The sequence below is a fragment of the Ornithodoros turicata genome, chromosome 1 (assembly GCF_037126465.1).
Source record: "Ornithodoros turicata isolate Travis chromosome 1, ASM3712646v1, whole genome shotgun sequence".
NCBI lineage: Eukaryota > Metazoa > Arthropoda > Arachnida > Ixodida > Argasidae > Ornithodoros > Ornithodoros turicata.
The window spans coordinates 7,722,326-7,736,700 of NC_088201.1; the positions used below are offsets into that span (position 1 = coordinate 7,722,326).

General features: G+C 49.1%; 2 protein-coding genes across 3 annotated transcripts in view; both read left to right on the forward strand.

Moving 5' to 3' along the window:
• The window catches only part of LOC135377422 (M-phase inducer phosphatase-like), a 48,261-nt gene that overhangs the window by 12,947 nt on the left and 20,939 nt on the right, over nt 1–14,375 (forward strand). For both annotated transcript variants that reach the window (XM_064609811.1, XM_064609812.1), the window contains exons 4-5: nt 2,797–2,839; nt 10,958–11,063. In XM_064609811.1, coding sequence (XP_064465881.1) covers nt 2,797–2,839; nt 10,958–11,063 — 149 coding nt within the window. The remainder of the gene's footprint in view (nt 1–2,796; nt 2,840–10,957; nt 11,064–14,375) is intronic.
• LOC135377419 (long-chain fatty acid transport protein 1-like) lies at nt 3,466–6,110 on the forward strand. The gene has a single exon (XM_064609808.1). The coding sequence runs from the start codon at nt 3,530–3,532 to the stop codon at nt 5,843–5,845; it is 2,316 nt and encodes a 771-aa protein (XP_064465878.1). The 5' UTR covers nt 3,466–3,529; the 3' UTR covers nt 5,846–6,110.

Here is a 14,375-nt window from a genome sequence, read left to right on the forward strand (position 1 = left end):
AGCCAGCTGTAGGACTCGAACCCACATCTTCTGGATTGCCGGTCTAGGGCCCTACCAATTGAGCTAAGATAACACGCCTTCTCAGCGACTTCCAGGGTGCGTCATCTGAAGGGACAAACGAGCCACTCTCTCTCACTCATCCTCCTTTCACTCTTACATTTTTGCTCACTCACACACACATTCATACGACGGGATCGACGCAGGCGGCAACTGATGAACATGAAAGAACTGATGTTCTGAGCCTGGAACAACATAGAAGGGACAAATACATACAAAGCCTCATACAGCCTCAGAATACATACAGCCATGCATGCATACATACATACATACATACATACATATACATACAGCCTCAGAACATCATTTCTTTCATGTCCTTTCTATGTTGTTCCAGCCTCAGAACATCAGTTTTCTCAAATATATCAAGTTTCGATTCAAAAAAAAAAAAAGGAATCGATCGCAATTATCAGTAAATAGATCTGTGCAATAAATACTTTTCTGCGTTCATTTGCAGTTGACGACGCCTATAGTACTATAAGCGGTACTTTCACCTTCTCAATGTACCTTCCACCTCGTTTCCCAAGAGAGCCATCCTAACTTAACTGAAGTAATTTTCTGGTAACTGTATCGTCGTGGAGAGTACAATGGTGCGTTTTATTGCCCGTGATAATAAGGCTAACAGCTGTCCAGCGACGAGGGCAAATCTGGGCGAACGGTTATCTGGAGGCACTTGCTGATGGGCGGTCTTTTCCGGCGTGTCGTTTCCGGCCACTGTATCCTGGACGTTGCCGCCAGAGCGCGAAGTTCCTCAACCTCTCTCCGTACCGAAAACCGCGCAGGTGCTTTTACCCTTTGTACTTGCTCCCCTTTCGAGGGGAGGGCAAAACCCCTCCGTGCATTGGCCGCGTGCTGGGCATATGGCGAAACGGGAAGTGTGGCTACTTTGCCAAGGCCGTTGTGGTTTGTGTGCCTTTGTTTTTCTGGTAAAGGGGAATCGTGTCATTGAAACGCGACAGGGAAGGGCATTTCGAAGCGCTCGTTGTCAAATAGGTGCGACCTCGTACCCCGTACCGGAGATACTGGGTACCTGACTCCTTCTGATCTCGAGGCGCTCCCTCACAATGTGTAGCGGTTTTGTAGTGCAGTAATGGGGGAATACTTGAAGTACCAAGTACTACAGTCAAACTCCTTTACAACGAAACTCAGGGGACAGCAAAAAAAAAAAAAAAAAATCGCAGTAAAGGTATTTTCGTATTGGACCTATAGGCTCCAGCGGGACCGCAAAAAAAATTTTGCTGTAGTGGTATTTTCGTTAGAAAGGTGTTCGCTATAAAGGAGTTTGACTGTACTTGTTTTCAAGTACATTTCTGGGCACTTGAACTTTACTTTAAACACGTTTCAATTGAGTTCCTTTCGTTTTTGTCTTGACGGGGGGGGGGGGGGGTACCTTTAAGAAAAATTCGTTACTGACGCAGGCACACCCGGGTTTATGCACTGCCATATTTGGGTTTGCCGTTTCTGTGCCTCCAAGGCCGCAATCTGTTGCTTCTCTCACATTGTTCCCTCTGTTGGCAGTTAATAATCATTCTGGTGCACAATGTGCGACTGGCTTCTAAAAAAAAAAAAAAGAAGGTGGAAGAAACTGAGGCGCACATATTCTTTCGTTGTTCCTTTTAACGTTTTACCTGTTTGACATATGTGATATGGATTATTTTATTTCAAATAACGAAGCCACATTAAGAAATGTAGTCGAGCTTTGTTTTGATTTCAACAACCCGCGCAATTCCAGTACGTAGTGCGGAGTTCTTGCGGAAATCTCTGTTGGTCTGTCTTTTCTGTCTAAATGCGTGCCTCATCCATGATAAACCTGATATTAACACCATGTTGTTGCGCAATATGCAGATGGATAAGTTGGGACATAATGCTTTGCACTAACGCACCTGATTGCCCGTGTGCATGCAGATGCAAATCATTTAATCTGGTTCACTTCTTATTCATGACAAAGCGGTAAACTAGCAAGGCATGACTGCAGTAATTGCAAGAAAAGCTTGCTAAAATGTTGACAGTAAATCCAAACGTGATCGCTTTACTTATCGCAACCACCAAACAGCGAAGCGTGAAGTGATCAAACTAAATTTGCGATGTATGTGATAGGTACTTCGAAGAACTTTGCCTAGTACTAGTACTAGAACTGGTACTGAATATATGTTCAGTATGGTACGTGTGCTATTTTTAAAGTACCAACGATGCCAGGTACCTGGTGCTTTGCTTCAAGTAGAGTGCTGGACAAAACGCCCCGTCGCATTCCTTGTTCTTAAACTTTAAACATAGAAATAAGATACTGATGTTCTGAGGCTGGAACAACATAGAAGGGACAGATACAAACAAAGCCTCAAATTGCCTAAGAAATCAACGATGAAAGATGAAAGTCACTGACAAGGTTAGCCAGCTGTAGGGATCGAACCCACATCTTCTGGATTACCGGTCCAGGGCTCTACCAATTGAGCTAAAGGTAGCGCAGCCAGGGTAGAGCCCTGGACCGGTAATCCAGAAGATGTGGGTTCGATCCCTACAGCTGGCTAACCTTTTCAGTGACTTTCATCTTTCATCGTTTAAACATAGAACTTTGGTCCAGCACAGTACAGTCACTGCGCTCTAGTCTCCAGGAAGTGTTTTGTGACGGCGGTTTCGTATGGCCATTTAACCTCTTCGCAGCCCAGACTTCCTAGTTGTTAACCATAAGGATGATTGAACGCTGTGCAGGAAAATTGATGAGCACTTTGTTTTTCTTTACAGTTCGCAGGCCCAGTCCGGACCCATCGCCTACCGTAGTGTACGGGTACGTGTCCTTGGCATGCTTCTCTTTGCTGGCTGTTGAGGATGTCACAATTCCGCTCTTGTGTAACGGGGTTCCGATGTTTATCAACACCGCTTTTCTCCGCCCGTTCTTCTTTGGGCGAAGCGGGATCTGCTTCTCTGCCCTCTATTAATGGGGGATTTGACGCATACGGTGCCCAGAAAATCACCCGGACAGCTGCGTTATAGACACACATTTATCTGCTTCAGGCGGCTCACAATGACATTTTTTTTCGGTCGATATTTCTTAAGTGCGTCAGTTGGCTTCTCCGTCAAACAGATTAGATTGGCCGCATTTGTAATGTGGTGATGCTGGGAAGTGCTTTACTTGGTTAAGATGGCTCGCATTATCTCGCCTTTTATATATAGAGGTTTCTGCCATCTGCGTGGGCTCGAAAATGGATTTGAAATTGTTGTGGAATCAGGGAGGACGTAGGCCAAATGATGTTGCGTACATGGTGGTCCGACCGCTGGTTTAATTTTTGTCCCTCGCACAGCTCTACATTTTCTACGCGAATTATTGCCACGATGTCGCACGCATTACGGCACGGTGAGGAAAACGAAGAAAACACGGTCGCTCGCGCCCATCTTCTCTCCGCGTGCCAGCCCGTATTTGAATTCATCGACCACCGCGTACGCGGTGTCACTACCCGCGAAAGGACCACCGACGCCGATGCAGCACTACTGCTGCCGAACTTGGCAGGACGGTGCCGCGGCAGTTGTCCGACGTCCTCAGCTTCGAGGAGCCGCCCAGAGATGGCGTCTCGTGCGTGCGAGCCCGTTTCTGCCACGGTGGGAGTCTGCTACTGGAGCTGTGTGTCGTACTCCGGGGGTACTGCCCCTCGCCTGGGAACGGAACCGCGACAACGTTTGCTGCTGGCGTGCATTACAGCGTGCATGTGTCGTGTCTGCTTCGAACGGATGTCAAGAACAATCGCTTGGACTTTGCGCGGCCGATAGGGACGGCCCCTCAGCGCCGATAAAACTAGGTCGTCGGTCGTCGGTGTGTTCCACTCGCGCGGTGGCGAGCAAAAGAACGGTCATGTCCAAGTCCGCGCTCCTCTTCGGCATGGTCGGCGTTGTCGGCACACTGTGGTCGTTCTGGACCACAGCGTTGCTGGTGGCGTTTGTCTACCTGGTTACGGGCGGATGGCGAACCATTCGTCTAATGGTCGAAACCGCACCGCGAGACATGAGGGCGGGAATAGGCTATGCCCGTCTCAATTGGTACATTTACCAACGAGTGCGCGAAAATGCTACCGTGGGACAGCTCTTTCAACGTACCGCTGAGCGTCTACCCAACAAACCGTGCTTCATTACACAGGAGCGCAGCTGGACCTACCAAGACGTGGAGCGGTGGACCAACCGCGTGGCTCACTGCTTTGCGCGTGAGGGCTTCCGCTTTGGCGAGGAAGTCTCCCTGTTCACGGCCTCTCGACCCGAGGCCCTCATGCTCTGGTTGGGCCTCTCCAAGATCGGCGTCGTTTCTGCTCTCGTCAATAACAACCTGAAGCAGGCGTCACTCTTGCATTGTATCACCTGCATCAACAGTCGCGCCGTCATCTTCACGGTGGATCTCCTAGAGACACTCAAAGAGGTGCAGCCTGACATCGTTCAGAAACTGAGAGGAGTGCGCTTCTATGTCCTAGGGGCCCCCAACGACGAAGCCCTCCACGGATTCAACGCTAAGCGACTGGAGCCTCTGCTGGATGAGAGTTCCACCGATTCCCCCGCTCCGTGTGGTGGTATCCACGACCGCCTAGTGTACATTTACACGTCGGGCACAACTGGCCTCCCCAAGGCTGCCATTATCAAGCACCACCGCTACATTTACATCGCAAGCGCTGTGCACTTCATCATGCCTCTTCGCGAAGACGACGTGCTGTATGTCTGTCTACCGCTGTACCACGTTGCGGCCTGTGCCTTGGGCTGCTCGCAGAGTCTGATGTTCGGCCTAACCACCGTACAGCGAGGCAAGTTTTCGGCTTCAGCCTTTTGGGATGATTGCATTCGGTTCAACTGTACAGTGACCCAATACATCGGAGAAATATGCCGGTACCTTCTGGCACAACCGCAAAAGCCTCAGGATCGCCAGCACAAAATCCGGCTAGTCTTCGGCAACGGTCTGAGGCCTCAGATCTGGAAGGAATTCGCTGATCGATTCGCTATCAAGGACATTCGCGAGGTATACGGCGCCACTGAAGGCAATTCGAATCTGGTGAATACTGATAATCGCGTTGGAGCTGTAGGCTTTGTTCCTACGATCTTCAAAGTGATTCCCTGGTTGGGTGAGCGGCTGCTTCCCGTTCGTCTGATCCGAGTAGACGAAGTGACCGGAACCCCTCTGCGAGACAAGAAGGGACTCTGCATTCCATGCGGCCCAAACGAAGTGGGCGAGCTCGTGGGCAAGGTACATAATTCGCCCATGCTACGGTTCGACGGATATGTCAGCAAGGAGGCAACGCGAAAGAAGCTTTACACGGACGTCTTTCACAAGGGCGACATAGCCTTTGCTTCCGGAGACCTTCTGGTCATGGACGAAATGGGCTACGTCTACTTCCGCGACCGCACGGGAGATACTTTTCGCTGGAAAGGCGAAAATGTATCTACCGCTGAAGTTGAAGGTGTCATATCCCGGGTCCTGGGTCTCACCGACTGCGTCGTGTACGGCGTCACCATCCCCGGCGCCGAAGGTCGTGCCGGTATGGCTGCCATACTGGACCCCGACCGAAAAACCGACTTGGACCAGCTCTTGCGGTCGCTCCGCAAGGAGTTACCAGCGTACGCTGTGCCCGTCTTCATCCGTCTGCTGAGTTCCCTCGACGCTACAAGCACGTTCAAGCTGAAGAAAGTGGAGCTCCAGAAACACGAGTTTCATCTGGACCACGTGGACGACCCGTTGTATTTCCTCGACCCTCAGACGAAGCGTTTTGTTCCGCTCGACAGAGACTTGTACAACCGTATCTGTGCTGGTGAAGTTCGGGTTTGAAAGGACCTCCTCAAATTGTTGATGCCGTAGCGCTGGACATAGAACTGTGGGACGAGCAGCGGAATCGCTTCCCTCCCCCGGGGCTCCTGTACGGCCGTGTGATCCCGGGCACATTTTAGTCAAACTGAAAAAGAATGCATCTCCTCCCTGGACTAAGTGCGCTACGTGTGTATCATACCTTCATTAAGAGTATTGCGTTTGAAACGTAAACCATGTGGTTCCATCTCTCTCTTGGAGTTCAGAAATGAAGCGTTATCATTCCTTACGGTATATGTTTATCGTGGTGGGCCGACAAGGCTCAGAGTGGGGTGCGTTCTGCCAACGTTGCGCTGAAATTTCAAAATTTCACTTCTCACGGCAGATTTGTCTTTCACGAAAGGATGTGGGTTACAATCTTATGTTATCCACTCCGCTCACGAGTTGTTAGCTCTTGTGTTGTGCTATGTAACCCCGCGTCTTTGAACTGGCCCCTTACGTTAGGTCAACGCAAGCCTCTGTCTCCGAACTTCGAGGCTGATGTTTTGCGTTGAACTTCCGCACTGTGGCCAGCTAATATTGCCTTCTTTCTGGCTGCGGCCCTGCATTTTTCCAGTACTTACGCTAGGTCAACTCGCTGAAGCAGAATTCATGAGTCTCGATTTTTTTGTGTTTAAATTTCATTGTGAGCGTCATTCCTGTATTTAGGGGCTCTTCAGAATTGTTCCATTATTCTTCATTAATGAATTTTGTTTTGTTTTGTTTTGAGTTTTGTTTGTTTCTCTCGGGGGTGCTGGCCTTGGGTGCGCTAAAGTTTCGTATTTCGTGCCGCGAAAAAGACAAAACTCTCTCAATGTTCGTTGCACTTTCGGCGCCATTCCTCGGTTTCGACCGAACGAGCGTCAATCTAGGAAGAGGCCTACCAGCGGTTGTATGTATACGTCCCCAAACTGGCTGTGGCAGCGTAGGACCGTCTTCGGAACAGGAAAAGGAAACGGGCATCGCAAGTTAAAAATACCCGTTCGTTATCGTTGCCAGTCTTCCTCCATCAGGTGGAGGCCGCATAGCGTAACATTGCACTTTCGAGGTACAGAATCAAGTGCATATCCGGCCTTGCTTTGGTAACCCAGTTTCTTCAGACTCGGAGGCTGCTGTTGTTTGCGGGCACGACAAGAAACTGGTTAACTGGTGACCGCAGTTTTGAGCGAGGTTTGCTCTCGAGCGGGTCCATCTTTGTATTACCTTGACGTTTGACTGTAGGGACACCCACTGCTTCCGGATTATCGGTAGCGGAAGCGAAGGTACCATGGTTTAAGTATTGAGGCTGTATGCGCGTTGAAGGACTATACATACCGTACCCAACACGGCTGCATACGGTGACCTCACAGTATCCAGGCGTGTGGCACGTTCTAGCCTCCGGTGATGTCAGGCACTCTGTGTCGTGATAAGGTTTCAGACCTGCTCTAGAGCAGCATGGATTGATTGCAGCAATTGCACAGTCCATTATTACTCCACCTGTCTGCCCATCGAGCTTTCGATGCAGTTCAGTCAAGATCTTGCTCAACATCATATGCTGAGGTGGCGGGTCCTCCTGCTTGTAACCTCGTCCCTGAGAATGGAGGCCGCTTTTCGAGAACAGGCGCTCTGCACATATACGCTAATAGCTCCTTATATCTTGTGTTTATCCTGCAATTCTTACATCGTCTCCTGATATCTCCCGCGATGAGCTCTTTTGACACGCCTGAGTTACTTAGCGTTTTACTGGGTTAAGGCAAAAGTTCTCTGCGCCGTCGAAAGGGAAATTTGTCGGGTCTCTCGGGTAGCTGTTTCATTTTCAGTTTCCTCGAGAGGAATTTTGTGTGTGATCCCATTCCGGGGCTTTTCGGTTAGTTAGCACCAAAAGCAGGGCCCTTCGTGGCAATATTTTTTTAATGGTGTGTGGAAACTCACAAAAACTGTCCAATGAATGATCCTTACTTATCTGGAGGCTAATCGTAATGAATTGGTCAACGGGTCGCGCAAGAGTAGCATTCTGATGTGGCGGTATGTTTCTAAGAACGATCGATGCAGCTTAAATGCTTAAACCGGTCTCATCCTCAAAGTTGGTTGGAATTCCCTAGCACTAATTGCATATATCCATGTTATAATTAGGGCCTGACTTTTTAGGGTTAAACCCGTATCCGCCCGATATTTACCCCCCCGAACGAAATCTGTAAAATTCGGGTTTAACACGAATCTACCCGAAAACATCCGGGTCGCGTGGCACACTCATAAGCGTGCATTAAAATAAAGTTTGATAACATTGCTGAACATTAGTTCCATGTTAAGACAAATTTTTATTAAACAAAAAAAAATCACCCGAATACACCCGAATTCCAGACGACAGAATATGCCGTACCGGGATTTAACCCGAATACACCCGAATTTTCGAATGAAAAATATCACCCGATATTTACCCCCCGAATTTGGCCCAAAATAAAACCCGAAAAAGTCAGGCCCTACTTATAATCAGGAACAGTTACAGTAAAGGTTGGCTGAGGATATTGCCTGTTTTCGTTAACGAGCGTTGGGCAGTATTAAACTGGCGAAGGTTTAACGCCTGCAAGGTAACGAGGATGACTAATGAATGCTCGCAGTCGCATCCATATGGAACGTCCAAATAGCTCTCCATTGTCCCTGCAATGTGATTCCCAGTCTTGCGAGGATCACGTGATTGTCTGGGTGATCGATGCGGGGATTCCGGTTGCACTGTTAAGGGTACCTTCGAGGGAAAATTCTCAAGGTAGAGAGAGTTGCCAACCGTTTGGTTTTTTGTTTGCCTCACTTTGGTCGGAATTGGATTACACAATGGAAAAGTAACTGAAAGAACGGATAAATGCTTACCAAGTTGCACAGCCAAGGCGGGGCAACCAGACGATAGCGTAGAAGATGGCATCTCCCCCAGTCAAGCCACGTGCTTCCGAGAATCAAAAGGAGCGGCTCGCTTCTTTCACGTCAGACCTTTTAACTACAACATGTAAGAAAATAGTTCCCATGGAGGCTAGATACACAAAATGACTATTGTGCCACTGTATGGCTGCCTTGACTCTCACGACGACGCAACGCAAAACGATAACGCAAAATGTCGTGCACACGCGCACCTGAGCCGATGTTTCTATATTTACGCGTGCTCTGAGCAACACGCAATCTCTTGTTGCCATGTCGAGCTCTCTTTTGAAGTTGGATGAGGTAACCGGAACCAACTGCTGGACAAAAAGGTGTGGAGTCTGTTTCGAAAAGGTGGCTCTTGTAAGACACACCACTGCCCTAGCACGCTAGTCTCGGCATTTAAATACCGGCAAAACACATGAACTGCACCTCAACCTCACCCATGAAGCCGTGGGTAGTTTCAACGTCCCTATGGGAGCGGACGCTATTTAGTATGACGTCATGCTAATCGGGGTGGTTTCCTGGCACCTGGCGGTCGAGGGGGGCAATGGGTAACGCCAAGAAGCATTGAGTGAAGGACCTATACGAAGAGCTTCAGTGCTTTTTAAATGACATGGCTCGTGGTTCGGAGATTTGCTTCCTACTAGTGGGCTCCTATTAGGCACCATCCTAAAAGGAGATGCTCACAGTCCCGACGTATGTGTCATCTCGTCATTGACCATCAGTTCAAAGTAGCGGTCCCACAATGCAGGACAAACGCATTCTTCAATTCCTTCATGCCATAACAGAACAAGCGTGGAGTGGAACCACCTTCCATCATTGTTTTGCATGAATACTGAAATGTTCCATCATAATTTAACCACCGCATCCCCTCTTGTGTGCTTTGCCTTGAGGATATCAATATAGTCAATAAATATATAGAAACCGAATACGAGCTGCCCCACTTTTATAACGTTAACCTTTCTCGAAACTTGGATTGAAAACTGGTGCGATACTTACCCCAGCTGAGCGTATTTCAGGCAGGACGACTGGCGCTCTGAAGACTTTCGCCGAACCGATTTGAGAAATTCGTTTGCAAGTGGTGCTGTCTCACCGATTTCGTTTACGGGGACCTTGTCTGTAAACGAACTCCTGCGCTGGAGCCGCAGCCTCAGTCTACTGCGTCAGAAATCACGGCTTCGGTTCTTGGCGGCATGCGTGCTTGAAGAACCGTGGGTTCTTACGGTTGTTGTGGATGAGGCAACTAAATATACAGGGTGTTCAAAATTAAGCTTTCACTAGCGCATAGGCGAACAAAAGAAGCCTTTTTCTGTTCCTTGAGTAGAAAACAGGTGCTACATAATTAGCAGCACCTGTTTCTTACACAAGTAGCGTAAACTTATCTGGTTTCCTGTCATCGCCGTGTTTGCGTAGCGCTCGTGAAAGCTTAATTTTGAACACCCTGTATAGAAGGACAAACAACGTCCAACTGCTTACTTCAGTTGAATGATGTCAGTTCAACTGCCATCATTCAATTGAAGTATGCAAGTGTGCGGTGTGAGGCTTGTATTGTGTTTGTCCTTCTATGTTTAATTGCATCATCCTCTACAACGTTACGTGACAAAGATGCCACGAGTGTCTGTGTGAATGTGGGAGCGACTGGCAACAATGTCAGAGAGAATGTGTTGTCCCCCCTTTTCCTGGCGTGGCTCGGTATACGTTGAAGAGAGGGTAGCTAGCATGGTGTAATTAGTAGCATCTCTGACCGGCAATCAGGGGATGTGGGTTCGAATATCCCACTGCCGGTGCCTTTTCTTCAACTGCCATCATTCTTCGCGGGTTGCACGCTGATATGCCGCACGAACACCGCGCGCGCGCGTCTTATCTGAAATCGTCTAAGCGGAATCGTGTAAATATGTGCTGCTGCTTTTCCTGCGTATAAACGGCGGATGTGCGACCATGGGTTATGCTTCCTGTGGGATCGCACCTACAATGCTTCAATCAGGGTGGCTTCCCCCAGCGGGTAGGTCGCGTGGCGGGACCCCTGCACGCGTCGCTCGCGCGACTATAATTTCCCTTCGCTATAAAGCGCAGCTGCTGCCTCTCAACAATGCAGCATCTGTGATGGGGGAAAAAGGATATCAAATCGGCGGGCGCAGTTGGACCCTGGGTCGGGTGGATGGCGGTTGCGGAGAGCTGCCGCTCAACTGACGTCGTCCTTCTTTGCAGCCTCCTGCACGATATCGGCAACACGGCTGCCGGGAGCGGTTTCGCGGAGAAGCCGCCAAAGTTCCTTCACAACCGCAAGACGTTATTCAACTGCAGTCCTGGCGCCGTGAGTATGCCCATACAGCTGGAAAATTTCTTGTTGTTGTAGCAGGAGGCAAGTGTCGGTACGGTTTCCCTCTGATAGCTTCTTCCCAAGAAGCTGTCGGTTGGAATTTCTTGAAGGGAATTTGTACGAGTTCTGACGCATTGTGTCTCAAAGAGAGGCACAATGCATCATGGCAGACATAAGTTCTGGCTTTAGTAGCTGCGGTGAATGGCTCGTTCAGAATGCGTAGATTCCTACCTGTTGTATTTGCTCGAAAAAGAAGCCGCGTTTTATCTCGTCGACTCAGCGCGACGTTAGAGAGGGTCCCAGGTCTTCGTGTTCTTTCAGACTACTGCCACAGTAGATGTCTCAACCGTCTTGATTTCACATCCGCGGCAACACGATGCTGTTTCGCGCAGCGAAATACGTCCATGTGACATGACGAGACCGCGAAGGGACATAGACAAGACAACGGACGGCGTCCGCGTTCTCGTCTTGGCATTGGCCGTTCCGTGCCTATTCACGATTGCTTCTAGAAGCATGGGTGCACAGAGTTGAACAGAATTATTTCTTTATTATTGCCGTGTGTCGGTATCGTTTCGCACATAGCCCGAAGATTCAGCCAGCTTTTCTTTTTTTTTTTTTTGCTTTAGTTCCAGTATAACGTGTCTCGTTTCCTTATTATTTCTTTATTAAGATGCCCGCAAACAGTAATAATAATAAGAAATTTGGCGCTGTCATCACCAGCGGTCGGTCGGTCTGTCGCAACGCTTGGGTCCACGCCAGCGGAGGACGGGTACATGGCTCTTCAGGGACCCGTAAATATCGTCTTTCTAGTTTTCGCAATCGTCGTTGTCGTCGTGTTTACAAGTTGTAATAACCTTGCGCATTACAAATAAGAAAGGGACATGACCGACACTTCGGGGCTTCGTGGAAACCAGCCGTGGAGCTTCGTTGGAGAACGCTGTCACTTCGAATGTAACCGGAAACCATTACAAACCATTACGCATTGTTCAGTTTAATTGCGCATCCAAGTGGGTCTTATCTCAAGGAGACGACCCTTTTCAGAAGTTCTCTGTTGGCAGCTCATTGAATGCATTGTGTAACTTGGAGTGGCCTCTTCTTGGGAAAATACTCCGCGAAACGCGAACAATTTAAGGTTTTTCATCAACTTGATAGTTTTGTCTCTGGTATCGGCGCCTGCTTGTCGCGTACGGCTTCTGATAGGTATATTTGCCTAGCCTTCTCTCGCGCTATCATTGTCGACGCGTGATTCAAAGTGTATCTTGCGAGAGAAGGCGTATGGAGTAATCGTGTCATGTGGGCGTAAAGCGGTTCTGTGAGGGTGGAGGGCGCGGAAATGCGCTCTCAATATAGAAACAGTTGAAAGCCAAGACGCTGGATCGCTTTTCGCGTCCCGCCAGTAAAGCTGGGCTGTTCAGAAATGTGGCGCTACATTAATAGCGAATTCGGGTGGTCATTTCGTAGCAAAACGGCCGAGCGCTCGGAAACTGCTAGGTCGGCGACCGAGCTGGATCACGCAACCGTTGCCACCCGAACATGATTGCTAGGAATCTAGCGGTTTTAGGTACTTGGATCACGCTAGGGGCGTCGCGGTCGCGAGTCTTCCGAGTTCTGTCGTCTGCTAAACCACGTGATTTCAACATGCGGGCCAATGAGGGCACTCACCATCGTTGCAGTGCGGATGTGACGACACCGGATGCAGTTGAGCAATCTGCTGCTCGATCGTTTTTGAGACCGGGCAAAAAAAAGTGCTAGCTAGCAAATTCCGAGCGCTCGGAAAGCGCCACGCGAACATGCGAGATTTGCTTTATTTTGACCAAGCGAACATGACTGCTCGAGATCTGGCAAAAAAAGCTCCGAAATGACTGGGCCGCACGGCTGCAGTCTGGTCTGAAAATGAAGACTGTCCGCTACCCTGCGCATGCGCAGGACCAACGCGGGAGGCAGGCGATGTTTTCGTGTACACACATTCGTATGGTAGTGTCCCAACGCACTTATGCAGATCGGTCTGAAGCTGGAGTCAGCTTCGCGAATCACAAGGATGGTGCGAGACAATGCTCTCAGAGTCGCAGGCCGGAAATAAACGGGCAACGCTTTCGTTGTCATCCAGCGAGGCGCGCGAACTTGGGAACGAACACATGGGAGGAAGCGGTTGCGAATAGCACGACCTATTTTTTTTTGTCATATGTCTCCGGTTTCGGCAGTCCGATTTAAAAGAGAATATAGACGGCGCATTTGCTAAGCAGTACCACTCGTGATAGACTGATACTCAATGAGACTCCACACACTTGGAGTTATAAACGGGGGAAGCAGAGATGGCAACTAGGACAAGAGATAGGCAAGTGAGGCGGAAGCTTGCAGGAAAGTAGAACGTTTCGAATTTGAATGCGTTGAAGGACTATTTACATAATTCTGTGGGTCCGTTTCACCGGGGGTTCCTCTTCCACAGGAAACGGCATGGGGAAAACTCGCTGTCGCGCGATCCACTCTGGCACCGGTTAGGAACCATTGGGTTGGGTCTTGTACACTGTTCATTGCTGAATGAACAGGATAGTCTCGACTTGCTTACGTCAGCAACTGCATTATATTTTTTGGGCACGTGAGCTGGATACACCCAAAGCCTGACAGCCTCGCTCGTGATCAAGGCTGTCTTAATGAGCTAGACATACAAGCCTCGACCGTCAATCAAGCAGTTGTTCCAAGAAAAATAGAAAGGCATCGTTAGTCGTCTCATTCCAGATTGCAACAATGTTTGCCCATTTGGATGGCGGTGATATTACCGCGCTAGCTTTCTCGATGGATGTCAGTCTGAAGCAATACCTTGTCCTGCACTAATACTAAGGTATCTTAAGATATCTATAGATAGAGCGAAGGGACTATGTGAACAGCAACTGGGAGTAACTTAGAAAATCTGCGAACACAGAAAGTGAATCTGCCAGCGCGGTACGGGACAGGGGTCACGTGCTTATGAGAACCAATAAGAACCGACAGTGGACACTGGCGTCAGAGCTCGAAGCGTCTTTGCCCAGGTACCATTTTATGGGTGCTATTGTGCAAAACGCGACCAAAATTTCGCTCAATACTAGACGCCCGTGTGAAAAAGCATGCGCGAAAGAGCAAAGTGCCAGGTGGTGGGGATAACGCACACGTCGGACAGAATACGCAGTTGTCATTCAACGGTTGGTTTATCTCCATGAAAGGTTATCAACGATAGCCACACGAGAATCGATCCTTGACGCAATGATTCCGTTGTATTTGGCATCGTTCAATTGAGCAACGATCCACTCATCGAGATACCCTGCAAGGTTG

What these genes read in the sequence shown, in the direction of transcription:
- LOC135377419 (XM_064609808.1), top strand. Translation starts at nt 3,530, where the DNA reads ATGCAGCACTACTGCTGCCGAACTTGGCAGGACGGTGCCGCGGCAGTT.